The sequence below is a fragment of the Choloepus didactylus genome, chromosome 2 (genome assembly GCF_015220235.1).
Source record: "Choloepus didactylus isolate mChoDid1 chromosome 2, mChoDid1.pri, whole genome shotgun sequence".
Taxonomy (NCBI): Eukaryota; Metazoa; Chordata; class Mammalia; order Pilosa; family Megalonychidae; genus Choloepus; species Choloepus didactylus.
Genome location: NC_051308.1, coordinates 200,657,947 through 200,673,547, shown reverse-complemented (window position 1 = coordinate 200,673,547; position 15,601 = coordinate 200,657,947). Strand labels below are relative to the sequence as shown.

The 15,601-nt window shown below is 54.8% G+C and overlaps 1 protein-coding gene and 1 long non-coding RNA gene across 4 annotated transcripts in view; one reads left to right on the top strand and one right to left on the bottom strand.

Moving 5' to 3' along the window:
• LOC119519268 lies at positions 1 to 5,092 on the bottom strand. Its single transcript, XR_005214001.1, has 3 exons — positions 4,665 to 5,092; positions 4,078 to 4,236; positions 1 to 244 (listed from the first exon to the last, which is right to left on the bottom strand). It is a non-coding gene; the product is annotated as an uncharacterized LOC119519268 (long non-coding RNA).
• A 5,126-nt stretch (positions 5,093 to 10,218) lies between these two features.
• Positions 10,219 to 15,601, top strand: part of FOXD2 (forkhead box D2) — a 135,608-nt gene continuing 130,225 nt past the window's right edge. For all 3 annotated transcript variants that reach the window (XM_037827283.1, XM_037827282.1, XM_037827281.1), the window contains exon 1: positions 10,219 to 12,431. In XM_037827283.1, coding sequence (XP_037683211.1) covers positions 10,570 to 12,063 — 1,494 coding nt within the window. In that variant the 5' untranslated portion in view covers positions 10,219 to 10,569 and the 3' untranslated portion in view covers positions 12,064 to 12,431. The remainder of the gene's footprint in view (positions 12,432 to 15,601) is intronic.

Genomic DNA, 15,601 nt, shown 5'->3' with positions numbered 1-15,601 from the left:
TTCACATAAAAATCTTTGCAGGCAGTTCAGGGTGGTATGGTGGTTCATTGCTCTCCAGAACCCAGGGCCCTTCTCTTGTGGCTCTGCTGTTGGTGACCAGGGCCTCATGGTCCAAGTAGCAGTGATAAAAAAGGACTCCAAGTGTACACATCACCTCCCTCTGAAGGAAGACTTCCAGAAACCGCCACTAAACACCTCTGCTGACACCCCATGGGCCAGGACATAGTCACATGGCTGCACTCGGCTGTAAAGGAAGTTGGGAAATGTAGGTGTTATTGTGAGCGACCATGTGCCCAGCTAAAAAAAAATAAAGGGTTTGATTATTAAATGAAGACATCTTGCCCATTCTCCCTATCCTGACTTTCTCCTTCCTGATCACTCTCCTCTCCTGTCTTCATCTCACTGATTTGCTAAGGATTAAACAGAGAGACCAGGAGAGGCTGTGAATTAGCTTTATCAAGAGAAGGCAAGGACTTCCATTCACCTATTCTATTCAACAAATATTTATTGTTATTTATAGAGTGTTTACTCTGGGCTAGGCACTGAGCCAGGTCCTGGGGATACAATGATGAGCAAAATGGGCAAAGTCTTGGTCACTGCAGGGACTACTGTCTAGAAAGGGAATAGACACGAATTGAACGATCACACAATACTTAATTATGAACTGTGCTACACCCCATGAAGGAAAAGAGCAGAGAATAAGAGCAATATACACAGTAAGGGGACAAGGAAGGCATCCCAGAGAAGGTAATTTTTGAACTGAGATGGGAATAATGGTTGATGTAACTAATGGAATGAAGGCATAAGAAACAGCATGTACAAAGGCCCTGAGGTGGGGGGTAGCTTGGCTTTGGGATCCAAAGCCATGCCAGGGTGGCTACAGGCCAGGCAGTGAAGGGAGACTGACATGACATGATCCTGGAGAGGCAAGCAAGGGCCAGCTTGGGCAGGGCCTTCTGAACTATGTTAAGGATTTGGGGTTTAATCCCAAGCACATCGGGGAGCCAGAGAGAGATTTTAAGCAGGAGAGTGACATGATCTAATATGCATTTTTAAATAGAGCCCTCTGGCTGTAGCATAGAGAATCAGGAACAGTCATAAATGGGAAAAGGGAGGTGAGGTCTAGAAGGCTCTGGCAGTGGTCTAGGTAGGACAGGATGGTGATTTGGACTAAGGTGGTGAGATGGGGGTAGAGAGAAGTAGGTAGTCCAATGCCACAGAAAGCATTAGTCACAAAAGTTGGGTGGGTCACTTTCCAATGTTCATGTTAGTCCAAACCCTTGTATTCTCATCCTGAAGACTCCAGTGGCAGGTGGGGTGTGTGTGTGTGTGTGTGTGTGTGTGTGTGTGTGTGTGTGTGTTCTTGACCAGTGGGCACCCATCTCTGACTTGCGCTACCCTAGGGTCATTCAGTACCCTCCATGGTAACTGGCCCCATCTCTCTCTCCCCACTTGACTTATTCAGACCCAGTGATCCTTGGCTCCACTCTCCCTAGCTAACAGCCATGAGGTTGCCTTGTTACATGGCTCCATCACCTTAATGCAGAATTCCATTTCTTTCAGCAAGATGGATTGAGCTTTGACTACAGTTCTGGGTCTTTGAGCCCACAGAATAGTTGCTAGACTCCAGTGGGCAAGACAAAGTTATAAACAAATACATGCAATACAGGGTATTGTGGGCTACAATTGTGACAGAGGCAAAATGCTATGAGGACTTTGGGAAGACTTCTTGGAAGGGGTGAGATGAGCTGGGCATTGGAGAATAGTCAGGACTTCAACAGGCAGATATGAGAGGACTGAGAGGAAGGAATAGCTCCTCTTATAGTGGCTGGATACAAAAAATGTAGGTCACTGTGGCTGGAACTGGAAGATTGCTGGTGAGTGGAGATGGTGGTGCTATTGGAGACACTCCCAGAAAACCAACCTGGGGACAAATTGTGCAGGGTCTCAAAATGCTGGCCATAGTGGTCAGCTCTTTTTCTGTTGCAAATTAAATTCAACTCAAACTAGCTTAAGCAAAAAGGGGAATTTGTTTCTTCTGAATGTCTGAAAAAATCTAAGGGAACTAGTTTCAGGCATAGCTGGATCCAGAGACTTTAAAGCTCTCTCTCTCTCTCTCTCTCTCTCTCTCTCTCTCTCTCTCTCTTTCTCTCTCTTTAGGCTCTGTTTCCCTCTGTGTGTGGACTTCAGTGTCAAACAGCTCTCTCCATATAGGAGGAAAGATGGCTGTAGGCAGCTAAGCTGATATGTTTATGTCTTCTGATCCAAAAGCAGAAGCACCTTACCCAAAGTCCCAGAATCCATATATCAAATTGTGTGGGAGTAAACAGCTCCACTTAGGTCATCATTTACTCTTGCCTGGACCAATCACTGGACCTTGGAGTTGAAATGCTACATTTGATCCAGCCAGGCTGCCTGCCTGCTCCTGGGGGTGTGGGGAGGGGGACAGAGATTGGACAGCCCCATCAGGACCACAGGGAATATGGAAGGGAGGCTCCCTCCAACAGAGGTATAGGACACCAAAAAACTGTAAATGTGCAGCTCACCACACCAAGGAGACTGAGTTTTGTCTAATAAACAATAGAGCCCTTGGAAGATTTTGCCAGGGCTCAGTCTGGCACCTGTGCAGAGATAAATGGGAGAGCAAGGAGTGACTGGAGCAGAGGAACCCTTCAGGAAACTGCTAAGTTGTTCTACATGAGAAATGACAAGGGCCTTTTGGGAGAGGAGACTCATGTCATACATGGTTCAATTTGTTACAACTGGGGGAAAATGAGGCCGAGAGTGAGGGAGAAGCCTGATGACTGCTGGACTCAGGAACTATTGGAAAAATCTGTCCAATAGGAGGCCATGGTCCCCTCTTCTCAGGGATGGGAACTGACGGGGAAGAAATAATCCCTGTGCTCAGAGAGCTTGGATTTCTGTTGACAATGTAAGCTGGCTCCCAGACTGAGGGAGAGATAGGCAGGCCACAACATTCATTCATTCACTCACTCGCTCCATTCATTCATTCATTCACATGTCCATATACCTAACACTCATTGAGCACCTTCTATGGGTCAGATTTTATGCCTGGCAGGAAGTAGAGTGATTATTAATGATGATGATAAAAAAACATTTTTGAACCCTTTCAAAGTTTCAAGCATTTGGCTAAGTGCTTTATATTCATTATGTCAATTTAATCATCCCAAAAACCCAAAGAAGTAGACAATTATTATCCCCATTCCATAGAGGAGGAAAGATAAGGATGAAGGCAATATAATCTTTGCTACAGTCTACAGGGGTTGACAGACTGGAAAACAAATCATGAAATCAGAGGGAGCTAAGTGCTCTGGGAACACCTAGGCAGGAGCTTCTCACAGCCCAGTGATGGTGAAGTATGGTTGTGAAAAGCAATTCATAAAGCTTGTCATTTGAAATGGACTGAGAAGGATGATAAAGAGTGAGCCAGGCAGAAGGAACAGCATAGGCAAAGGTGAAGAGATGAGAAAGAGCAAATCAGGTATGATGCAGGAGTTGGAGGTAAGCCTGGACAAGCATGCAGGAGCCAGGCTGCCAGGTGTCCTGGGCAGACAAGCACACAATGGGCAGAAAGTGAAGCAGCCCTGAGAAGGTCTCAGGCTGTCAGGGAGGGGCCTCAAGCAAATGACATGCAAATCACCCAGCTTCTCCTTTAACTGGATAATTGCAAGCACCAGAAGATCTCCTGTTGATCTGGTGTCTCAGCAGCACCCTCAGGGAGTGTACTAATAGGAAAGGTCACCCTACTCCCTCAATCCTCTCCTAGAAGTGGTATTTGCCTGAGTTGTAGTTGCTTCCAGCCTGCAGCCTCACCTGCTGAGGTAAGACACTCTTCGGACCCCTAAAACTTAGAGTGCTTCAAAGTTGTGTGATCTGCCGGGTGAAGGAGGGAGGAAGGGTCTGCTCTCCCAGCACAGCTTTGTCCTCCTTGACCTCTTTACAACATCCTGAAGCAGGGACCTCTCTCTCAGTTCCCTCCTGCACCTCCCCTCTCCTATTCCCAAACTTTCCCAAACCCAGTCCTCACCCCTCAAATTGAAGCCTCCCCCACATTACCTGTTCCCCATCCAGGTGAAATGCAGTCGGCCCTGAGCTGGGAAACCAGATACTACAGTTCTGGTTCTGCCTCCACTTCCCATTTGTGATGTGACCTTGGACAAGTCAGCTTTCTCTTTGTGCCTGAAGTTCGCCACACAAGAAACCAGTTTTGAAAACCTACAGTCCAATTTTGGAATAGATGAGCTCAGTTTTTATTTACTGGAGGGAAAACAAACAGCACATCCAGCCTATAATACAAAGGGTGGGTGGAGTCTATTAACTGGCTCTTTGGAGAAGAGAGACAAAGGAAGTGGGCCGGCTGTTTAATGCAGTGTGCGAGCCCTAGTGTCCGAGCTTCAGGTTTTAGGTTTTGAACAGGAGGGAAGAGGGAAGACGGGTGGGTTGCCTGGAAAGGCTTTCTGGAGGCAGCGAGACTTGAGCAAGGATTTGAAGCACGAGTACAAGTTTGGGAAAGGAAGAAGCACGAGCTAAGAGTGGTGTCCAGAGGTTGTTTAATCTCTGGATGACTGCCTAGAGGTGGGGGGGTGGGGGTGAGGTGGGGGAAAAGGGACTCTGGTCCCAGACCCTGTGGTCCAGTTCCTGACCTTGCGTGGATGAGCGGCTCCTCCAGAGGTCGCTGTTCCCTAGGAATCCGTCACCAGCGTCCGCCTTCGAAGCCAGAGCTCCCAAGTCCTCTCGCTCTGCTTCCATGAGGCTTGCGGGGCTCCGCATCCGCCCCAGAGGAGCGCAGAGACGCACCAATACTTCCCCACTCCTGCGGGGACTTACAGGTTCACCTGTAACCGTGTCCGAGACTGCCAAAAGCTAAACCAGATGGCGCGCGCGTGTCTTGTAGACCCGGCCCCTACCGCTATGCTCCCTCCCTCCGGCTCTGCCCGAATTCAGCTTTCTGGAAGCGGGTCCAGTATCTAAGATACTGCTGGTCCCGCAATGTGACAGTGATATTGGTAGGAAGTGGGTCGCCGCACTGGCCCTCCTGGCTCTCCCGCAGCTAGGTTCCCGCATGTATTCACAGTACTTCCTCTCTCCCGCCCCTCGCCCCCCGCCATAGTCACAGACCCTTACCCCGGCGCGGGCCCCCATACAGCCTTCCTTCCCTGCCCAGGTCTCGCTGCTGGCCGGGAGCGGGTCTGCACTCCTCGGCCGGGTCCCCAGCTTCAGGGTCCGGGGAAAAGCTGTAGGCCCGGACGTAGTACCTTCCAGGGCAGTCCCTCCAGCCCTGCGGGCACAGTAGGTGCAGTCGGGAAGGCAGGACATGTGGACAGGCGCGGGTCGCTCAGGGGTGACCTCGGGCGCACAGAGCCATCGTCGCCCAGAGGGGCACGGATAGAGACATTTGACGCAGAAACACACGAGAACATAGAAACAAACCCAAGGACCCGCAAACCCATAAGTGCACACCTGGACACTCGTAGGTTGAGACAGACACTCAGGATCTCACTCTGAAACACAGCCTCAAGCTCGGACACACCTGGATGAGTCTCCCACGCCCCCGCCTCCAGTCGCACGCCCGCTGCAAAGCGTGTAGAGCTCGCCCTGCTGCGGTCGCTGCGTATCCAGCGGATCTCCGAAGCCAGCCCCCAAGGTCTGCAGGTTAGGGGGTTGAGGGTCCGCTTCGGGGGCACTGGGAAGCCGAGGCCGGCTCAGGCAAAAGCTATCACCAGGTTCTCACTTGTCCCAACAGCCGGATGTTGACTGGGAGCTGTTTTCACCCTCCCCTGAGTGTGCACCCTCTTCCCACGAATGAGAATCCACCGCATCCGCGACTCGCTCTGGTCTCTACCCGCGCGCAGTGCTAGGGGCGCGGGTGCTTGTGAATGCTGTGTACTCTAGCGAATCCCCCGCCACGTAGTCCTGGGAGTGGGTGAAGCTGGAAGGGGACCGCGACTACGCGTAATGGAAGGAGCGTAATGGAAGGAGAAGGAGATGAAAATTCGCACTCTCAAACCTCATGCCGAGGCGTCGGGAGGGATGGGGTGCCGCAAAGGCGCGCGATCCTTGAGCCAGCACCTGGAGCAGGGCAGATGGACTGCTCGGTGAAGACGCACACGTAAGAGCCCCTGCTGTTTTTGTGCAGAGAGTCCGGCCCCTCCCTGAACTCCAACCCGGAGTCCCACTCCTATGTGTTAGGAGCCTTGTCGCCGGTGATCTGCCCCTGCGGGCCATAGGATCTGGAACCTCCGTCCTCCCACACGGGCCAGGGGAACAGATCGTTCCTGAGCGAGCTAAAGACCGAAGGAGGGAGGGGTCGGGAAATGGACAGGCTGCGGCCGCCGGGCACGCAACAAACCACCGTCTCGCTCCAGGGCTGCGGCCTCTCAGCACCGGCTTCGCCGCCTTCCTCCTGGCTGGCGCATTTCGTGAATAAAGTTAAAAAAGAAGTGTGTGAGCATGGTGTGCCGGCTCCCCAGTCCAGCCTGAGGCCGCGCTTTCCAGCCGGCCTGCGCGGAGAGACGAGCCCAAGCCTTCGCAGAATTCCAACATCGGAAAGGCCGCAAGAGATCGCGCAGTGGCTCAGGATAAACTCCGCTTCTAGTCCAGCTAGGCTCTTTGCCAGTTTCACGGTCGACTTAATTACAACCGCATAATCGCCTGAGGGCTCCACTTCCCGCTATCTGAGAACAGCATGTCTACAGGGGCCCTAGGAGGGAGAGGGAGAGGCGGATACCACTGATGGCAACAGATCCTTCACAATACATCCTCACCATCTCCCCGGTTATCCAAACATTTTGAAGAGGAAAACCCGAACCGGCGCCCCCAAACTTTTTGTTCCAATCTTTTCTGGGCTCCTGTAGGGAGATGGCCAGGCAGTGAAGCAGACTAGAGAGGAAGGCCGGGAACGGTGTTTTAACCATGACCCTCAGAGTCTACCGCTCCTTGGAGGTTTCAGGCATAGGTGCTGGGAGCCAGGCTTCTGGGAAACTGCCCAGTTTTCATAGAGTGGAAGACAGACTGACGAGGGGACAGAGAAACAGCCAGAGACAATGAAGAGGCTCAGCCGCAGACTGGAAAAGCAGAAGCCACAGAAGAAACAAAGAAAATGAAAATAATCATAAAATTCTGGGGTCATCCTTTTCTCCCAGTCTCTTGTGCACCACCCTTGGCATTGTTAAAAGTCAATTGACCCAAAACCTTGGGAGGGATAAGACAGTCCCAGAAAACTCTCCTTTCTTGGCTAGACTGGAGCTGGGTCAGGGGTAAGCAGGATTATTTGGATAAATAGATGGGCACTGGGCTGGGAGTCTGGACACCTGAATCCAGCCCCACTTGGGGCCCCTCAAAAGCTAGGCATGTCACATGATCTCCTGGGCCAGAGTTTCCACCCCTGTAAAAGTGTGTATATCTGCGTTGTAGGGGTCTGGATGGTCCCTTAAGATTATGTCACCTCCACCTTGCAGAACAGAGAGTCCTGTACCCCCTTTCTCCAACCTGGGTCTCAGGAGAAGCAAGGTCAGGTAGAGGCTGGGGCTCGTGGCTGCACCTGCTCCAAACTGTCTTGCCTGGAGCATTAGAGCCAAGGTAGTTGGGCAGCAAATGTGCCCGCCTGGGCATCAACCTGTTCACCCTGAATCGGTGTAAGAGGATGAAGCTTGGAGACCAAGGGAGCCCTGGCAAGGAAGGAAGCTACTGGTTCACATTTGCCTTTTTAGAAATGAAGACATTCAGAAGGCGAGATAAAGTAGGATGATGCCATTTTCAGAGAAGTAGAGCTGTGCTGGGTTGGAGTTGGTGTGTGGTGACTAGTGTGAGGTGTCTGTGAGTTTGGGTGAGGGGGTCCTGTGAGTGTGAGAGATTTCCACATACGAAAGAGCAAGTTTGGGATATGTGTAGGGTTGCCAGAGAAAATAAAGCTGCTAAATCTAACAACCCCAGGTGTCTGAGTCCATCTGGACTCGTGCAAGAAACTTGTCTCCAGGCCTCCCCTTCCCCCCGAGGGCCCTATCAATCAGGAAATTCCAATTCCAGGACCACTGGTCCCTGACCAATTTCCTGTCCATGAGGACTGACTGGACCTCTTCTCCTTTCTCCAAGGACAGTCTATTTATGCAGACCCAGCACACTCAGTGGTTCCCCTTGGCTAGAGGTCCCAGGGGAGGGCTCAGACGACTTGCTCTCCCAGGATATAAGCAGCCAGACCTGCTTCCCAGCCTTCTCTGCTCTTATTAGCCTGGTGTGGTGGCTTGGGAGGATGGAGAACCCCATCGTGAGACCAGGTATGTTATAACCTGGCCCTACTCCATCTGGTTTTAAGAGCCTGGGTGTGTCCCTTCCCCTTCTCTGGCCCTCTGCTGCCCCATCTGTGGAATGTGAGAGTTGTACTTATACTAGATTATTCCATAAATTGGATGTTGCTGTTAGATGGAAGGGAGAACTCAGCCAGCTCACATCAATCCTGCTGAGACACAGACTGCTGGGAGGCAAATTCCCTCCCACCCCTGCTCCCAGCACTTTTCTACAGGGGCCCTAATTCAGCACAGCCAGTGGAAGATCAAAAGGCAGCTGAACGCAGTCGGGCCTGCACTGGGGCGTGAGATCCAGGTGGAGAACTACACTGTGCCTAACCCCTTTCTCTCTCAGAGAACAGTGCCCCAAGGGTCCCCAAAGTGTCCTCAACACGCTCTTCATATGTAGCCCAGAGTAATAGAGATAATTTTATATGTTAGCTACAAGATGGTGTTTTTAATATCATTTTTCCGGAGGAGGAAAAAGAGGCACAAAGAGGTTAAGAAATTTCCCTAAGGCGACAGAACTAGTAAGTGATGAGGCCAGGATCTGAACCCTGATAGCCTAATTCTAAGCTCTCAACAAGACCAGGAAACTGAGGCTAAAAGGAAAGTATCCCGCTGACGGTCACACAGCTCAGCTGGGGGTGTCCGGCCCGGTAGGCCAGAGCTTTGACCACTGCGCGGCGCTGTCCGGGCAGCCGCACCGCTCTCCGCTCGGTCCCTGTCGTTGGCCCGTACAACTCCTTTTTCACCTCTCAGGGTTGAGATGGGCCCAGTTTGAGCTGTAGCGACTCGTTCTGCGTTCCCGGGGGAGGCCAGCGGGAAAGGGGACTAAAGAGATGGACGGGAACCCGGCTGGAGAGAAAGAGAGCACAGGACCAATCTTCAGTGCATGAGATTCTGGGCGGTAAAAGGCAACCCCGGCCCAGGGCTGAGGCCCGGGTTCATTGAGGGAGGTGTCGTCGGGATTCTGTTGTCCGTCTGTGGAGTTTACAAGTCCGGCAAGAAAGGCGGGGAGAGTCCTGCAGTGCAGCTAGACGGGAGATTGGGGAGAAATTGGACGAGAGACTCCCAGACCGGCGAACAGTTCAATCCAGGCAAATTCTGAGTATCCACGGGGAAACGGAAACAACAGAGATTCACGGAGGGCAAGAGAGATACGGCGTCAGAGAGCGAGAGAAACGGACACCGAGACAAAAAGGTCAAAGTAAAGGCAAGCGCGGAGCGACTGACCCGGTCTGCGTCCTGGGGATGCGACCGCAGCGTGACAGAGAAGCTCGGGGGCAGGGGTGGACGGGCAGGGGGGCGCTTCCCGGGTCTCCCCGCGCACACTCCCGCGTCTGGAGTACCGCAGCGCGGCGAGGGGATGGGTGGCGGGGCCCCTGCCTCGGAAGGGAGGAAAGGGGCCAGCCGAAATCTCTCACCTCTACGGGGCCCGAGGCTGTGAGCGCCAAGTTTGCTTCTTGAGATCACTCAAGTTTCTCTCCACCTTGGGCCGGAAGCCACTCGGGCTTCGGCCGGCCCCATTTCGGCGGCCTTGGTCCGGGCGTTTCAGGTTCCCGCTTTCGCTCCAACTTCGCTTTGGTCTTAGTGGTCCAGGCGCCGCCGTGGGGACACGATGGGTGGGGGCTGTCGCCACTTCTCCCAGCTCTGGCTGGCGTTCGCGTAAGCCTTGGCGTCCAGGAGCTGCGCGCAGTGAATTCGGCGGTTCCACGGAACGGAGGGTTTGCAGGAGCTTCTGGAAAAAGACCGGGATCCGCCTCCAATCACTCCAGCCGAGCTCCAGCCGCCGCGGTGGTTTGCTCCCGCCAGGCCCCTCCGCCGAGGAGCTCCGCCCGCCCCCCTCCTGTGGCGCCCCATCCCGCCCAGGGAGCTCCGCCCCGGGACCGCAGTTCTTCCGCTTTAGGCAGCCGCTAGGCGGGAGGGACTAATTCCCCGACCCCCGGGGACTGAGGGCCGAGACCCGCCAAGGTAAGAGAAGGCGTCAGTTCTTTCCGCCGCTCCCGGGTGCAGGCCTCAGTTCCGCTCCCCGCTCTCGCGCCGCGGGAGAAACCTTCCAGTCCGGCGCGCATCGGAAGGTGAGAACGGTAGAGTCGGACCACCAGGGGGCGCTGCGGAGCCGGGGGACACCCCTCCCTGCCCGCTTCGGCCCCCCGCCCCCTCCCCGCCCGCGCGCAAAACACACTCGCCCCAGAGGCGGCGCGGCGGAGCCGGAGCCGCGGCCGGAGCGGAGCCGGAGAGCGGCGGTGGCGGTGGCGGCACCATGACCCTGGGCAGCTGCTGCTGCGAGATCATGTCGTCCGAGAGCTCCCCGGCTGCGCTGTCCGAGGCCGACGCAGATATAGACGTGGTGGGCGGCGGCAGCGGTGTGGGGGAGCTTCCAGTCCGCTCCGGGCCCCGCGCCCCCCGGGACGTGCTCCCCCTCGGCCCCGAGCCTCCCCCGGAGGAAGCCGAGGCAGACGCAGCAGAGGACGAGGAGGAGTTGGGCGGCTGCTCGGATGGCGAGCCCCGCGCTCTAGCGCCCCGGGGGGCGGCGGCCGCAGCGGGAAGCCCGGGATCAGGCACAGCGGCGGCCCTGGGCGCGGTGGGGCCCGGGCCGGGACCTCCGACGGGGGGCGCGGCGACGCGGAGCCCGTTGGTAAAGCCGCCGTACTCGTACATCGCGCTCATCACCATGGCCATCCTGCAGAGCCCCAAGAAGCGCCTGACGCTGAGCGAAATCTGTGAATTCATCAGCGGCCGCTTCCCCTACTACCGGGAGAAGTTCCCCGCCTGGCAGAACAGCATTCGCCACAACCTCTCGCTCAACGACTGCTTCGTCAAGATTCCCCGAGAGCCGGGCAACCCCGGCAAGGGCAACTACTGGACGCTGGACCCGGAGTCGGCCGACATGTTCGACAACGGCAGCTTCCTACGGCGCCGCAAGCGCTTTAAGCGGCAGCCACTACCGCCGCCGCATCCGCATCCTCACCCGCACCCAGAGCTGTTGCTGCGTGGCGGGGCCGCGGCCGCCGGGGATCCTGGCGCCTTCCTGCCGGGTTTCGCCGCTTACGGCGCCTATGGCTACGGCTACGGGCTGGCGCTCCCTGCCTACAGCGCACCGCCGCCGGGCCCGGCTCCGCACCCGCATCCACACCCGCACACGTTCGCTTTCGCTGCCGCAGCCGCCGCCGCGCCATGCCAGTTGTCGGTGCCCCCAGGCCGCGCCACTGCGCCTCCACCCGGACCCCCGACGGCCTCGGTGTTCGCCGGCGCAGCCTCGGCTCCGGCCCCGGCTCCTGCCCCGGGCATCGGGTCGGGCCCGGGCCCGGGCCCCGCAGGCCTGCCCGCCTTCCTAGGCGCGGAGCTGGGCTGCGCCAAAGCCTTCTACCCCGCGTCACTGAGCCCTCCCGCAGCCGGCACCGCAGCGGGTCTGTCCACTGCACTTCTGCGCCAGGGCCTCAAGACGGACGTGAGCGCTGGTGCAGGCGGCGGGGGCTCTGGGGCAGGGCAGAGGCCTTCTTTCTCTATAGACCATATCATGGGCCACGGTGGCGGCGGGGCAGCACCCCCGGGTGGCGGCGACGGCTCCCCGGGATCGCCGTTCGCGGCAGCCGCGGGTCCTGGGGGTCAAGCCCAGGTCTTGGCCATGCTGACTGCCCCGGCCCTGGCTCCGGTGGCCGGCCATATCCGCCTCTCACACCCCGGGGACGCGCTCCTGTCTTCTGGGCCCCCGTTTGCCGGCAAAGTCGCGGGCCTCAGTGGCTGCCACTTCTGACCGAGGCAGGCTCAGGGCCAGTGAGGCCAGCACTCCTCAATCTCTCCCGGGAGCTCCTGCGTTCCCAGCGGAACTCAGGGAGTCTATTTATGAAGTCTCCAGACCTTGGACCCGCGCGCGTGGCTTGGCGCTTCAGGCTCCACTCTCAGAATGTCGCCGATAGTTGGGACGAAGCGGGCTCCATCGCTCAGGGAGAGGCCCAGGTCTACGCGACGAGGTCGCAAGCAAGGATCCCAATCCAGTTTGACCATTAAAAGGTTGGGGAGAGGAGTGAGCTTTCGCTTTTTCCCAGCCTCTGCGCCTCTCGCCAGCCCCGGAAGAATGCCTTCTCCGAGAGATCCCGCCAGAAACACCAACTGCGCTAAGAGGTCTCCCTGTCTGCTTCTCCTTCACTCCTTCCCCAACGTTGAGGCCCTGCTTGTCGAATATTATAATTTAAGGACACTTATTATTCGCTTTGTGCTTCAAAGAAAAAAAGTCATTTTTTTTTTCTGTCCTCCAAGGAAGTTCGTTTCCTCTGAAGCCCAAAAGCAAAGCCCAAAAGCAGTGTTGAACTGAAAGCTGTCGTAGGGAACTCCACAATCCCTGCGGAAACCCCCATCTCACTCCACTGAGGAAAAAAAAATTTTTTTTTCATGTTTGGGTGCTTTTAAAGGAACTTTCTCCCTTTCGCGTGGCCGGCTGGGTCCAGCCATCCAGAGCCAGTAGCATTTTCAGCGTTCCTCTGTCCTCCAGGCCCTGTGATATTTATTGTAGCTAAAGGCAGTGAGGTAGGGGTGGGAGAGGAGGGTCTGGGCCAGGGACTGGAGAGGTGTGGGGGTGGGTGAGGGCATGTCCTGTGGTAGGGGTTCCTGTAATTATGTGTAAATATCTGTACAGCCGGCTGCTGTCTGCATTCTCTGTCCACTGGGTTTGCATCGATTTAGACTTCTCCAATGAGGGGGAAACTGTGAAATCATCTGATGGTTTGTGTGGAAGAAAAGAAAAATCTGCCCTCCCCCCCACTCCCTGTTGGTGTCATTCGAATAAATGTATGTGAACTTCAGCGGTCACCAGCTCTGTCTGCTTGGCTTGCCTCCACTCTCTTGTCCCCGTCAGACCAGGGGACCCCCAGCTCTGGAGCAGACGGGTGGTGAGGAAGAACCCCTGGGCACCCCAGGCGGGCAGAGCAGGGCTTGAGTGCAAGGGACATTGTAACCCTGGCTTTCATGCTGCTAGTGGGAAGCCTGTGACCCCTCCGTGCTTTCATTTTCACTCTGGTCTTAGGAAGATTTTGCCTGAGGTTTGGCAGAGGGGTCTTGTTTCAAATGCACCTGGAGAGTCTTATTTCCTTCTAGTTGAGACTTCAGCATGCCCTGGGCAGAACTGGGTGTCCAGCGCCCATGGATACTATGTCTGTTAAGCATAGTAGGAGGTGAATGAGTCTCGATGCATATTCTGCAACCCTCTGTGTTTCAGGGGAGAGGAGCTTTTATGAAGCGTATGATTTATGTTTGGGTGTGATATCTGTGTTTTTCTTCCTATGTGTGTCTTGAATGTGTGTCCCTGTGATATGTTTTTATTTCTATGTGTGTCTTGAATGTGTGTCGCTGTGTGTGTTTGTGACTTTGTCACTGTGTGTGTGCCTGTAAGAGGAGTGCGGTTTGTCTTTGGCCACTATAGGGCCCTCTTTGGACTCACCACCCCTCCCCACTTCCCACACACGGAAGGCTCAGAATGAAGGGCTTGAATTGGGGTCTCTGAAACCTCTCTTCCAGATTGAGGGGTGCACCCTGAGCAAAAAGAGTCAGTGGGAGTCTCCCTCTGTTAGCTTAATTCTTTCCAACCCTTGAGCCGTGGTATTCATGGCCAGAACCTGCTGCCTGAGTGCAAATCCACTAGGCTGGCTGGAGTCCTCCATGAGCCCACTGAACCACCCAGCTCCCTTTCTGTGTCTGGGACTCCCAGTGGTCAGACTCCCATGCATGTTGGGTGAGAGGTGATGCTTTGGGTGAAGCAAAGATGGTTGCTCAGCTCTTGCATTCCGCTGAGATCACAGACAAGAAAGAAGAGGCAGCTCAGTCTTCATAGAAAACAGGCACATGCAGAGGGCGAGGGTAGGGAGACAAGTGACAGAGATAGCAAAGGAAGAAGACAGTTACAGACTCAGATGCAGAGACCTTGAGGGGGTGGGCAGAGAGAGGCCATAGAGGGAGGAGAGAGGCCCCTGTAGAAAGGGTTAGAATCAGGATTAGCAGCAGAATATGGAAGGATTCCCCCACCCTCCTCCATTCACCAGTGAAGAGTCACGGCTCTGATACATACTGTAAATGAAACGCAATCCCTTTGCCGGAGGTGAGGTGCCCTCTCCTCCATCTTGAGAGACTGTGTGGGATTGGAGGAAGATTGAATGCAGGGGGCAACCTTCCCACCATTTTCAAAAATGATCCAGGATGAGTAAGATTCTGTTAATTGGTAAAAAGGAGGGAATGTCGATTTTGGGATAATGCTCTCTGGCTGCCTGGCTGCTGTCGTTCTGAGTTTGGTTTCTTTTCACCGGAGGAAGTGTGAATGTGACAGTGTGTGTATATGTGTGTTTGCCCTCAATAAAGCACTCCGTCGTGACATGATCTCATTTACTGTGAATATGTTACCCCCAGATATTAGGTTGGAGGTGTGAGTAAAAGATTTTTATTATTTGTTTTTTCCTGTCTAGAGGAGTGTAAATTAAGTTGGCAGAATTCATCCCTGATGGTGGGTAGATTGATGAGGCACTGCCACTGCTGCCTGTGTGTGTGTGTGTGTGTGTGTGTGTGTACGCGTGTGTGTGAGTGAATTTACCCGATCGTATTGCATGGTGGGGTATCTATGTGTGGGTCCAAGAGTCTGTATCGGAAAGAGATAAATGTAAGAGGATTAGGGAAGAGTGAGATGTGCCCTTCCAGCAGCTTCTAGGGAGGTTGCAGTCCAGACCCATGACAGATCCCAGTTTCCCAGTGGGCCAAGAAGGCCAATTTCAAGAAGGCTAACCTGGGCCAGATAGAGTCATGGCTGAAGACTGAGGGCCAGAGAGGCACTGATGCCCAACTTGCTTTGAAAAATACCCAGAAAGGAAGTTGCTGAGGAAGCTGTGGAGACTCCAGAAGTGGAAGACAGGGGAGAAGAGAGACTGTTTGTTATCTGGGGCTCCTTTAGGTCTGCATGTGTGTGGGAGAACCTGTGCCTTAGGGGCTGGCAAGGGCCCTCTTGGGAGCTGAACTGGAGGGAAGGGCAAGAAGAATGAGGGTGTTGTGGAATTTCTTCAGTAGATTCCTCCTGGATTTTGTTTTCTGCTGTTTTTTTTTCCAGATCCCGTGGGCACAGTCGATGCTCCCACAGGGTGGGTGTTCATTTAAGGAGGCTCACTTAGGGGGACAGCCTCCTGGGAGGAGAAACAGAAGCCATTTCATTTCCCATGGGCTCTTGTGGGTTATCTGGAGGCTAGGGTGGAGGCAGCTGAGCCTCTGCCCTCCCCACAGCCCCCAGCAATCGGTGACAATAAGAAAATATCCAGGGCACA